At 33.8% G+C, this 12,849-nt stretch overlaps 1 protein-coding gene and 1 long non-coding RNA gene across 6 annotated transcripts in view; one reads left to right on the top strand and one right to left on the bottom strand.

Annotated features, from left to right (window-relative positions):
• The window catches only part of LOC124642591 (ATP-binding cassette sub-family D member), a 75,819-nt gene that overhangs the window by 55,530 nt on the left and 7,440 nt on the right, over positions 1–12,849 (top strand). For all 5 annotated transcript variants that reach the window (XR_006985789.1, XR_006985788.1, XR_006985790.1 and 2 more), the window contains 7 exons: positions 7,717–8,019; positions 8,451–8,582; positions 9,099–9,300; positions 9,787–10,018; positions 10,854–10,993; positions 11,467–11,639; positions 12,405–12,585. Coding sequence is in view for 2 of the 5 variants with exons in the window: in XM_047181051.1 (XP_047037007.1) it covers positions 7,861–8,019; positions 8,451–8,582; positions 9,099–9,300; positions 9,787–10,018; positions 10,854–10,993; positions 11,467–11,639; positions 12,405–12,585 (1,219 nt within the window). In the remaining 3 variants the exon portion in view is untranslated. The remainder of the gene's footprint in view (positions 1–7,716; positions 8,020–8,450; positions 8,583–9,098; positions 9,301–9,786; positions 10,019–10,853; positions 10,994–11,466; positions 11,640–12,404; positions 12,586–12,849) is intronic.
• On the bottom strand, positions 8,230–9,172 carry LOC124642592. The gene is made up of 2 exons (XR_006985791.1): positions 9,083–9,172; positions 8,230–8,562 (listed from the first exon to the last, which is right to left on the bottom strand). It is a non-coding gene; the product is annotated as an uncharacterized LOC124642592 (long non-coding RNA).

The following is a 12,849-nucleotide window of genomic DNA, read 5'->3' as shown; positions in this document are numbered from 1 at the left end:
GACACCATGCACCCCACGCATTTTTTTAAATATTTTTTTTTGTATTCACACTATTATTAATTTATATTCATTGAAATTTTTAACACTGTTTTCTTAATTTAAATTCATTAAAATTTATTCTCTATTTTTTAGTTCGTTTTTCTATAAAAAGCGTGTTTTTTAGTTTTTTTAAACTATTATTTTTTTGACGCGTTTAAGTTATAGTGTTTTTTTTTTGTTTTACTGGAATAGTTTTTTTATATGTATTGTAAATATCTATGTAAATAAATAAAAGTTACAAAAAAATGTAAAAAATGGTCGATTGTAGTTAAAGTCGTCAGGTTTTCGTCGTATGCAAAGACGAATCAGCCATTATTTTGTATTATATTGTGTAGATGTGTATCTTTTAAAGGTCGTCTAATCAATACCATCATATATCTATGCCAGTTTAATTAATAACGAATATTGTGAAATACTTGCCTTACTTTTATGGGTGCTGATTACGTACTGATGACGTCTTTATTTTTGCTATAGGACAGAAATTAATTGTTTATAATAGACAACTAGTCAAGTTTTTGTGAGTTGTTACGCATTTTATTGATGAAAAAAATACATAAATCATAATTGACTCCGCCTTTTGACGTCATATTGTAAGTATATTGCAAAATTACAATCCATTTGATTTGGCACTCAAATGTTACAAGATATATTAAATAATTTAATCGTAAAAGTACTCCTTGAAGTGACGGAATAACCTATACTTAGGTAATCATTATTTCAATACCCATTTCATTGTCATCAAATATCAGTAAACAATGTAATTTCGATCTTTGGTCACGAACACTGATAAAGGTACAATTTATCAAAGATTGCATCAAGTAATGACAGGTAGTTTGGCTATAATCACTGATCACTGATTTATTATTAAAGGTACATTTCAGGTACAAGCAATTGTCGCGAACCGAACGTTGTTGCCTACCTTCCTCGCGAACGATCTCATTATCTCGTACATTCCTATAAGTTGACTGCCTCGTTGCTCTAGTTGTCGCATGTCGAGGTGGTCTCTGTGTCGATTCCTGGGTCGGGCTGAAATCGCTTTGTGTGTTTTAGGAACATTCACAAATCAGCCCGTAGTCTTGAATTTGGCGTTGTTATACCCCCGTGCCTATGAAAACACGTAAAGCAGGCGTCTCCGAATGCTACTCTGTAGCAGTCGTTTTTACAATTCCACATCGTCATTCCACACGGCGATTTTGAGAAAACTGACACCAGTGCTTGTCAGGTGATTAAACCTGCAGCAGCTCACTCGATTAAAAGAAGAAGTTGAATATTGTCGCATCGACCGCGAGCGTCTGTGTCCGAAACGTACCTTAAGTAACCGGTTGCCCTGATCGCGTAAATGCGCCTGATGAATGGTATTAATGTCATGACACTTATGTCAGAGATGTTATCTAAATCTAATGGTTGTGGCGACATCCTGTTTTTGTGATTTATAGTAAGGAATTTGTGATTTACGTATCAAGACTTTAAATCGTTTGCAATACTTGAAGTTTCACTTTTAGTAAAGGTCAAGGAGGAATTTTGAAAAAATATGAGTTGGACGAAAAAATCTGTCAGTTTTCGCCCTATATACTTCATTCTATTAATCAAACTGGTTATTTTGTTTATTGATATACCTACCACTTATAAACGTGCACCTACTATAATATAGCCTAGGAGTATTATAACAAGCTCTAAATCGCCTATACTTTTATTATTTAATCTAACATCCTCATTAAATACAAATTGAACAGTAGCACATACACATACTATACTACTATTCACAACTTCCTCTTAACAAATTTAACTAATGACACTGCTTATACCTGTCATGTCTATGATTAATAGCATTGTATTCAAGTAACGTTCAGAGTTTAAAGGAAGCCGTAAGACTTTAGATATTCGTCCTTTGTTGCAAAGGTAATGGAGGATTACCATAGATTTTCACTTGTTTTTTTCCTGGTCTACTTTAGTTCATTGATAAATATAGTTTTTGGTAAAATTGAGCGTACTTGAATGTGAGATCAGATAGGCAGACGCTCCATTTAAAACGCTGGTACCGAGACTGGAAGCCGACCCCAACATGGTTGGGAAAAGGCTAGGCAGATGATATAGGCGTACTTGAAATATATTGTGGCGGTTGGTAGTTGATGATATTGATTGAATTTATAGTATTGACCCCATAATAGGTTAATGGCTACAATAAAAAAAAAAACTTCATGTTAAGATAATAAAATAACTAGGAATAAATTACAGTTTCTTTGAAAATTAACTTTATATTCTGTTTTCAATTAGCATCTCATCTCCATAATGTATTGTTTATTGAATTTACAATGTTAATATAATAACATTGAAGAGGCTAAGTTGCAAAAAATATGACATCAACCTGAACTTATTCTGTTAGGCACTGAACAATATTCCCATTGACGAAGGTTATAAGTGTCACTTTACAAGTTCTAATGATTGACTTAACACATCACTGTTCGCTACCGTTCATGAATAAACAAGTAAGTTAAACACCAATAACATACTTATTTGAATAGTATAATTTGTAAAACAATCACCATTCAAATTAGCCGCGTAATTATACATTTTAATTGGTAATTAATATATGAAATGCTAATAAAGAATGAAAATATAGCTTCTTAGATACTTGCTGTAATAACGGATATTGAGGTCAGCAGATTGCAAATGTTAGATCGCGATGCATAATTGAGATCTAACAAAGGCATTCGATTGAGTGTATCACTAACTTCACGAGCGTCCTCTTGCTTATTTCATTGTTTTTTCCTATTTAAATCCTTAATAGTGGCAGAGGTCGATGCCAAGTATTGTCTGTAGTGTATCTGAGTCACGTCAGGGTCAAGGTTTGGGTGCCGAGTGTAAACACGTGAGGCGTACCGCAAGGCATGTGCTTAGGGCCCGTGTTATTATACACGAGTCTATTGAGTCATTGTTTTGATAAATCTTCTTGCTTGAATAGACTTGAGTTTTGGTTAATTTATATTAAACAGAGTTGTTGTACAAAGGTAAACAGTTGGACTTATTGTTTAGATCGTTAATCTTAATTATTTAATAAATAATTGGGATAAAAAGGTTGAATTATCACTGTGTAAGATAAACATTTAATCATGATTTACAGCTGTATTCCTTATATTTATGTATGCCACCTTAATAAATATAGTTTCCGCGTGAGCTTTGAATAAAATCGATTAATTATCCTTTTTTCTGAGGTCATACATACAAAAAATCTATACGAGAATCACTAAAATGTCCAAAAAATTACCTGTTTCTTTAGTAATTCAAAACCAGTTATTATGTAATCTTAGATAACTTAAATGACAAGCATATTCTTTACTTTAGTTGCGAATATTTAAAGAAACACTTTTATTATTTTTTACTCATAAAGGCATATGTACACACAATATAATTTTTGTAATGGTATCCTAAAAACATTTAAAGGTATTTTTTTTGTTATCAGTTTATTGCGTAAAATTTGTATTCATCGGTCGTTTATGACAACATACAATTTATGTGTAAATGGCGGACATATTGTATTGCATATTCTTTTTGAAATATTATGGTAATGATTATTATTTCGATATTGTTCGGCATAGTGGTATGAAATGGAATAAATTGATTTTATTATTCCAGTATAGTGCTGCTATGTAGCTAGCTAGCTGTATAGTGTTATATAGCTTACCTCAGCTTAGTGGAAAAAAAACTGTAATTCCACATTATTGATACAATAATCAATTTGGTTTTGGTAAGTTTATTGGTTAATACGTTACTTTGCGTACGTTACGTACGTTATTTTGGTACGTAAAATAAACGAATATGATTTATTTTCAAAATGATGGTTACGTTTTTCGAGTTTTTTTTTAATTTCCCGAGAAGCTACGACCTTATGTTATAGCAAAAGGTTCATTTATTTTAAATATTCAGTAATTTGACCTCAGAAGAAACAAGTTGGAGTCAAATACAAGTATGTTTTTAGTTTTATTCTCTGACAATTGGTATTTGTTTTAATTTTTTCTAACAAATTGAGTTAAGTTACTTGAATTAAATAAATTATTATTTTTATTTATCATTTACATCAATGTAATTTTTCCTATCTAACAGTTGTTTGTGACAAATAGACATGAAAACATAGTAATGATAGGAAAACAATTCTGTTGTTGTTTAGTAGAGCAAGGTTACTTGTGTCCACGGCAACAAGAGTTAATTACTTTTGTCCAAGACCCTTTGTTTCTGTCGATATCATCTATAACATCATAATACCATTTTAAAACATTGTTTCACTTAAAAAGTGGTTTCTGAAGATTGTCAGCTTTAGGTCTAATTTATCAATCATCAGTTCATTTCTATCTGAGGAACAAAAATACATAAATATATATTTTTATATATGTAAGCTGTCAAAATGTTAAACATATTCTTCAGAGAAAAGTTATCTAGCGATTGAAAAATCGGCCTTAATGCGTCTGAAAATATTTAACAGACCTATTGTTCTGTTACCTCAGCTACGATTACTTCAAAATTAAATGAGTTGGCAAAAAAATTGAGTTTGCTTATTTTTTTATTTGTATCAGGCATTCAAAATACTATACACAAATATTATATCTTTCTAGAATACCGGTTTAACTTATTCCTTTTGGTAAAGTTACTTTTGATGTATTTATTACAAAAACGATTGATCTCTTGACTTTCATGTCACATTGTTACCTTCTAGGGGTCGTTTTTATCTGTTATCTAACAATGGTTTACCTTGTGTTTTTGTGAGATTCGGTTACAATGACAATATTTGCGGCAAATATACTTTGCCTTCTATTATGTATGTAAAGGTATTTTGTTTTGCTTCCTTTGTTTTTGTTGTAATTGTGAACTATCTTCCGCCTGTGGTTTCATCTGCGTCCCGTGAGAACTAATTCCCAAACAAGGATAAAAAGAGCCTACTTGTATATGTTATTTTTTTTTGTACATATGTTATTTATGTAGTTATTGTTAAAGAGGAGCAAACACCCATCTGTCTATATACTTTACAAATCGCGTTTATAATATTAGATGGATTACTTAAGATTGTACTTCGATTTGGGTTATTTAAGTATTAAAAATACAATCTTATAAGTTATTTTGGGACTGACTTGTTGATTGCGGCTTTCAAAATACTTGATATTGTAAATTTTATTTTTGGAAGTCTACTTTTAGACTTAATATAAGTTTGGCATTGGCAATCCGCTTTCAGCAAATATACTGTTATGCTCATTCATACAGTAAGTCTGGGGTATTGGGTTGCCCCGGTTACTGGGTTGAGGAGGTCAGACAGGCAGTCGCTCCTTGTAAAATACCAGTACTAAGCTACACCCAGTTAAACTGGAAGCCGACCCCAACATAGTTGGGAAAAGGCTCGGGACATGATAATATTCATTTATTCTTTGTATGGGTGAAAGCCTGTTGCTCATCAAATATAATATATATATACAGGGTGGCCCATCCATAGGCGTCCAAAAGAAAAATTTAGAAGCTCTATGCTATGGGGTATCCGAATCACCCCCATGTATGTTCAGCGATTTTTTGTAGTTTAGGAGCTAGAATTGTTTTTATTTTTTTTCCGTAATTTTTATTTCAACATTGTTTTTTCTATTTTATCTTTTTTTTTCCTAACGTTTACAGATGTTTTTTTGTGTAATTAATCATCATGATAGTAGCTAACACATGACAAAAAGCAGTTTGGCTAAACATCCTAGAACTTAAATAAAATTTTATCTGAAGTTCAAAATTAGAAATCTGCTTAGAAACCCTTTATTATTTTTTTTTAAGCCCTTAACATTTTTGGCCACTGAACTCCAACAGTAATTTTGAACTTCAGATAAAATTTTATGTAAGTTCTAGAATGTTTAGCCAAACTGCTTTTTTTCAGGTGTTAGCTATTATCGTGATGATTAATTACAAAAAAAAAAAACATCTGTAAACGTTAGGAAAAAAGGTAAAATAGAAAAAACAATGTTGAAATAAAAATTACGGAAAAAAATTAAAAACAATTCTAGCTCCTAAACTACAAAAAATCGCTGAACATACATGGGGGTGATTCGGATACCCCATAGCATAGAGCTTCTAATTTTTTATTTTGGACGCCTATGGATGGGCCACCCTGTATATATATTGCAATTTGACCTGTTCAATTGTGTCAACAATGCCCAGTATGCATATTGAATGCAGCAAATTGTGCTAGTTGTATCGGCATCAATTGCATAGATGCACTCTGTGTGCAATCTACAAAATATAACACTCCAGTCTAAGATATCCAGTATATTAAACTTATATGTTTTCTGATTTTGTTCTCATATAAATGGTGTTAATTTTCTTTTTTCAATGATATCATATTCAAACGCTGCAATCATAGTCAAAGTTGAATGTCCATTTTTTGTTCAGACATAATTAATCCCACCAAAAACATTACATGTAAAAAAAGCCAAGCCTCTACGCAATTCTTCCACCGTAAAAAGTTTTGAGATCGCATAGAAGCCAAGTCCTGTTCAACTATATTTGTAATAATAAATCAATATTTTGTGACAATTTCAATAGTTTTGTTCACATTACAATAATATTGACTTGGCCATAGCTAATAACCTATCTTGGTGCCAAATTTGAAGGTTCTAAGTTTTCTAGAAGTACCTTAGATTTTTGATGATCGGTCAGTGAGTGAGTCAGTGAGAGACAAAATGGTGTAACTTTGATCGCTCATAACTCGTAAACTATTTATTCAAATGTCTTGTCATTTTGAGACTGAGCTTGTTCTAATATTTACTCTTGGTCATCGAAAACCTAAACTCCTAGCATTGTCCATATGGAAGATACAGGCGGATGAAATAGCCGCGAAACGCTTCGAGAAAAGATGGTACGGCCGTGCCCGCTTTGCTCGAGTCTTGGCGAGGGCACTGCCGTGCCCTCAGATTTCATAAAAAAGTTATCTTAATCATTATATGACAAATGCTAATAAAGTTTTTTGGACATACATCATTTTAAATCAGATTTTTCATATTTAATTAAAACTCGAAATAGATGTTCAGCTATTTTCAGCTAAGTATTCTAATCTTATTTCTTACATAACCACGGAAGTATTATTTAATTATCACACACCTACATAGAAAACAAAGCATTGCAGTGGAAAATTTTGCCCGACATGTCAAATGTCAGTTATTGTTTGAAGTTAATTACTAATAACGAGACGTCGACGGTAAATTGTGCTAGATATTAAAACAGAGCTATTTTTGTACCTAGTATTAAATATATCAGCTTATAAAGGTCACTGCTTATAATTATTATAATTAAAGTAAATTATGTACAATTCTTCTTTCCATTTAGAGGATAAAATCAACACTTCATGTAATTTATTAAGTATTAAAATAAAATTAACCATATAGTTATTTTATTATTTATGGTATGAATATTATTATCTGAAACTGTTAAGGATATTTTCAGATAAAAAAGGGGAAAAGTAGCAAAAAAGTCATACAATGAATAATATAAACATCTCTAACATAATATTTTCAGAAATGAATGTCTATTTAACATTTGAATAAAAGTCATTCACATCTTCAAATAACATAATATTTTTGCAAGTTATTCTAGTATTTTTTTTTATAATCAAGCAACTCTTTTCTATTACCATTACACTTAAAATTATTTTCCTTGTTACAGAACAATGGACGAAGAAACATCACAATAATGACCTGAACACCAACAAATATTAATTCACTGTGATTTAATTTAAATTTAAGTCAAAGATCTCCCTAATTTAAGCATAAATGATCACAGTTATAAAGGAGGGATAATTTACCAAAAATGCCTGCGATTTTGACAAAGATTCGAGAGCAGGCGTCGAGGGTTCAGCCCTCGATAGCTTTGGGGGTGGGAGTGGGGGTGGCGCTAGCTGCCTGCGCTGTCTATGGTACCAGGGATAAGAAACAAACTCCGCCGTGCAACAATAATAATAATTATAAGGTATGTTGTTTTTTTATTTATTTGTTGGATATAAGATAAAATTTTAAATGTTTACTCTATGAGACCAACTCTTTGGAACCGTGCACCTAACTTTGACGTTTCGAAAGAGCTTGGCCTATTTGAAATAAAAAATATTGAGTTTGAGTTTGCGAATTTGAGTTTACTACAAAGAAAAGGGTGTGGTGTTTATAATTAGTAAAAATAGAGTACTTGGTTGTTCAGCCTGTTTTTTAATTAGAAATTCAGATCTTTTTCTGAATAACATGTGCAGCGCTAAGGTCCATTCAGACCAGCACGTAGAGACAATAGTGTTAACAGCTTTGACAATTGAAAAAAATAAAAAAAATATTTCGAATTTCTTGTACATAATATGACGCCAATTCTCTTGTCACGCCTCTCGTGCATTCAATAACAAAACATAATTCCTTCAGGTGACGAAAAACGGCAAGCTTCACTCGCCGGAGAATGGTGCGGCTACCGGCGACACCTGCGGCGGCCGCTGCGGCGCCGAGCAGTGCGCGCTGTGCCGCGGCGACGCCGACACTGATAATAAGCAGAATATTGTAAGTGGCTAGGCAAATAGTTGTTTAGGAAGTCCTCTGATGACATGGGAGGACTATGTCTCCAGCCTACAGTATACAAGCCAGCAAATGGCATGCCAGATGCTGATAAGATGATTTCATGTAGTCAGCCTGCAGGATGGGATGAAAATGTCTGTAACAAGAGTATTCCTCAACCAAATTGACAAATGAGCTGCAATCGACTGGCATGGGAGACACTGGTACAATTTTAATACACATACTAATACCTCACTCTTTTCAATAACTGTGCGATGAGTTTGTTTAACGAGCATTAATGTTACAGGACTTTTGTGTGACTGTTGATCAATAGAACAGGAATCGGTCTTCCAAATAAGTTGGGTAGCAAATCGGTTAACCATGTTACAGAGTACAAAACTGAGGTTTCATGTTTTCCTTGAATATCTTAATAACTTTTGGCTATCGATAAACCTTCTCGTTTACTATCTTACAAGTTAGGTACCAAATAATAAATACTAACTCACTCCAATATATTTACAGGAAGATGCAGATGAAACACAATCAGTGGAGGAATACGTGCCAGGTTTGAACCTGGAGTTCCTCCGGCAGCTGATCTCGTTGGCCAGGATCATGGTGCCAGGAGTGAGGAGTCACGAGGTGGCGCTACTGTCTGCTCACACGCTGTGCCTGTTCACAAGGACCTTCCTGTCTATTTATGTAGCTTCTTTAGAAGGATCTATTGGTAAGTTAACTTATGAAACCCTTGATTTGTTTTATTTTGAAGTTATACACTGATTTAGTGTAAGGGAATGACCAGAGAAACAATGAATTTACTGTGTGTAAGTTGATATAGCTGGAAAGAATGTTACTTGTGTGATGATGGCAGATAGAAGAGTATGGAACTAGAAAGCAAGCTGCGCAGACCTCTATTAAAATTGGGATAAGGATAGGAGGACGATGATCATGAAGTTTTCAGTCTTCAAAGTACCTACATTATTTAATTAAATAAAATTTTACGTAACATTTTTACCGTTTAGGGTCCGTTCCGTTCGGTTTTTGGAAGATATCAAACTAAAACAAACTTGTGTGATCAATAATAGAGATTTATAGGATTAGCGACAACATTTTGAGCTATAAATATTTACTTCTTGTTTCTCGTTAAATTCTAATTTGAAAAATATCCTACTAACAAACATATTTATAATTATCTACAACTTTTCCCTTCCAGTGAAACACATAGTCCAAAAGGACATGCGACGCTTCGCAGCGCTCCTACTCCAATGGTTCGGCATAGCTGTTCCGGCTACCTTCATAAATTCCATGATCAGATACCTGGAGAGCAGACTAGCTCTCGCCTTCAGGACCCGGCTGGTCAACCATGCTTATGACTTGTACTTCAAGAACCAGACTTACTATAGGGTTGCCAATTTAGATGCTAGGATTGAAAATGCTGATCATAGGTAAGTGGTTGGTTCCGATTATTTATTGATAGATCTTATGTACTTTTTAACTTTTGTTTTGTTTTTTTTTTTTTTTTTTTTTTATTGCGGTGCATCAGTAGCTTGTTTTTGCTCTGTACGATTTGTTATTATCTTGTCTTTTTTCTGAACCTAAGGCAAATTTAACAAAGTCAGAGTCATTTATTTTACTCACAAAACTTGTGTAGTACCTATACAAATATGTAGATCTTAAATATGAGTATAGTGCGTTATGTTTTGTCTATGGTGAGAGGTAAAAATATGGTTTGAACTACAACAAGTCGTAAAAAATTCAATTTTGTTATACGGGCATTTAAAGCCTTAATTGATACAAAAAAAGATTTTTATGCAAGTATATGAAACCTTTATTGACACAATAAAAACACATTAAATTAGGTATATGCAAAATAAGCTATTTGTAATGTTTTATTCACAAAGATTTTGACCAACGACTACTTTCATTAACCAACTCAAACTCGTTTATTCAAATTAGGCTGATAACTCAGCCCTGTTCGAACGTCAAAAACAAAAAACAGTCCCCAACACGCCCGCCCTTCACCACTTCCTATGTGTTTTTACTGGGAAGAAGAAGTGGCGCAACAAACATCCCAGCAACTTAGATACATCCTTCGTTAGACCTCTTTATTTATTGAATTAACCATTTATGTACACAGTAAACACATAAAAGAAGTAGAAGTAACATAAAATAGTACAGCTTATTTCTTATGGAATCTCTTCCAGCAGACCCGTAGTAGGAGTCTTTATAATGACTTTTAGTTCTAAACACTCACTAATTTACAATATTTCCATTACCCAGGTTAACAGAAGACGTGTCAGTGTTCACGCAATCGGTGGCACACCTGTACAGCTCGTTGACGAAGCCGTGCTTCGACCTGCTCCTCATCGTGCTGACCCTCGCCACCTACTCCAATAAGATGAAGGGCAATATCTTTATTGGTGAGTACATAGACATGTTGGATGCGGTGATTATGGCGAGATTCTCCCAAAATAGTTCGCCGGAAAAATCGCGTCACCAGTCTACACCTGGCATGTGTTAGCAAAGGTTGCAGCCTTGTGGACATTTTAGAAATGTTCGCACGCAATTTCTACTTCATGATATACCGTTATGGCGCATCCGAATATAAACAGTCGACTGCCTTCCTCGATTAATGAGCCGAAAATGAAAGAATGTTTCAAATTTTGACAGTATATTTCCTGCAATTAGCATTAGCATGTTCAAACAAACTCTTCAGCTTCAGCATTGTAATACTAAAGTATAGGCCTTTTTTAGAATTTTTTGCTGGACTATTAATTATCCCCCATTGAATGTAGTCCTATACTCATATAAAGAATTTACTGGCAACTTATATAAAAATTAAATTAATATCCTTTTATTTTTTATTACATAAATTAATATAATTAATTCCCAGGACCCAGCATAGCCACAGTAGTGATCTGCATGACCGGGCAGCTACTCCGACTACTCAGTCCAAGGTTCGGTGCTTTAGCCGGGGAGGAGGCGCGCATGAAGGCCAACTTGAGGCACGTGCATGCACGATTGATTGCCCATGCTGAGGAGGTGGCTTTCTATGGTGGACATAAGGTCAGTTGTGATGTGCTGCGGGATTGTTCGAAAGAGTTACCGCAGCCCTGGTACATAAAAGGCCTACGACGGAACACGACGGTTTTTAGTCAGTAAGAGTCTGACACTCCCTCACCGCTGCTAACCCACAGCGGGGTCATTTGATAATTTTTGACGTCGTTAAAAAAAAGGTCATAGCATTTATTTGCGGTTATGACGCATATAACACGCAAAACAACAAGCCAAGACACCAATACCAGATACTCTGATAATGTTTGAAAGATGCCTATACCTTTTTGATCTTGATGTGACTTTTAAAAGACATAGGTTAAAAACATTGAGAACTTTTTTGGTTTTTGGAAATAATAAGTCCTTTTTATTTTATTTTTGATGTAGAATCTGAATACGCTTTTTCTTCTTCTGTAGAATATAACGTCAGTAAAATTGACACCAATTTTTCATTTTTTTTTTGTAAATATGTAGATTAGGTAGGATGCACATATATGGAGAATACGTGTGTATAAAAAATAAATAAGATATATTAGGTACAGAAAATTAAATTCAAACCAATGTTGCTATTACCTATACGAATTTTATTAAACATCACAAACGTCTTGAAAAAGGCCGTAATGCTATACATAATATACATATTTTTAATTAATAAACCTTTCTTTCTTCAACTCATCTTTCTTCTTTAGAATAAAAACGACAACACAAATGTTACAAACCCGTCTACCGTTTTTAGTCGTCGTGGTTTCAATAAATACTCTTAATTTCGTCTTCCAGGTGGAACTAGGCCAGCTCCAAGCAGCCTACAAGGAGCTAGTAGCCCAGATGACGTCGGTCTTCAACAAGAAGCTCTGGTACGTGATGCTGGAGCAGTTCTGCATGAAGTACGTCTGGTCAGGGACGGGGATGGTCATGTTGGCACTGCCTATTCTGACGGCCACGCATTCTCAGAGAGATGGTGAGTGTTTTCAGCTGATTTTGAGTTTTATTTTACGAATAGTTTGCGTCACAGTATGATATCACACCACAATAGCAATAGTCTCAAATATTTTTTAAAGTTTTTGCCTATGTTTGTAACTTAAAAGCAAATATAGTACTAATATAGTATTAAGTATACTTAGATGTAAAGCGCCATTTGGGTCTTGAAGAAATCTTTTCTTTGTTTAAAGTATTCGTATCTTTGCAAGCAAAAACACAGAAAGTGGCGTGAGGACTGTCTTTC

This window comes from Helicoverpa zea, chromosome 25 (assembly GCF_022581195.2).
Source record: "Helicoverpa zea isolate HzStark_Cry1AcR chromosome 25, ilHelZeax1.1, whole genome shotgun sequence".
NCBI lineage: Eukaryota > Metazoa > Arthropoda > Insecta > Lepidoptera > Noctuidae > Helicoverpa > Helicoverpa zea.
The sequence above is the reverse complement of the archived record's forward strand: the minus strand, read 5'-3'. Positions and strand labels throughout refer to the sequence as shown.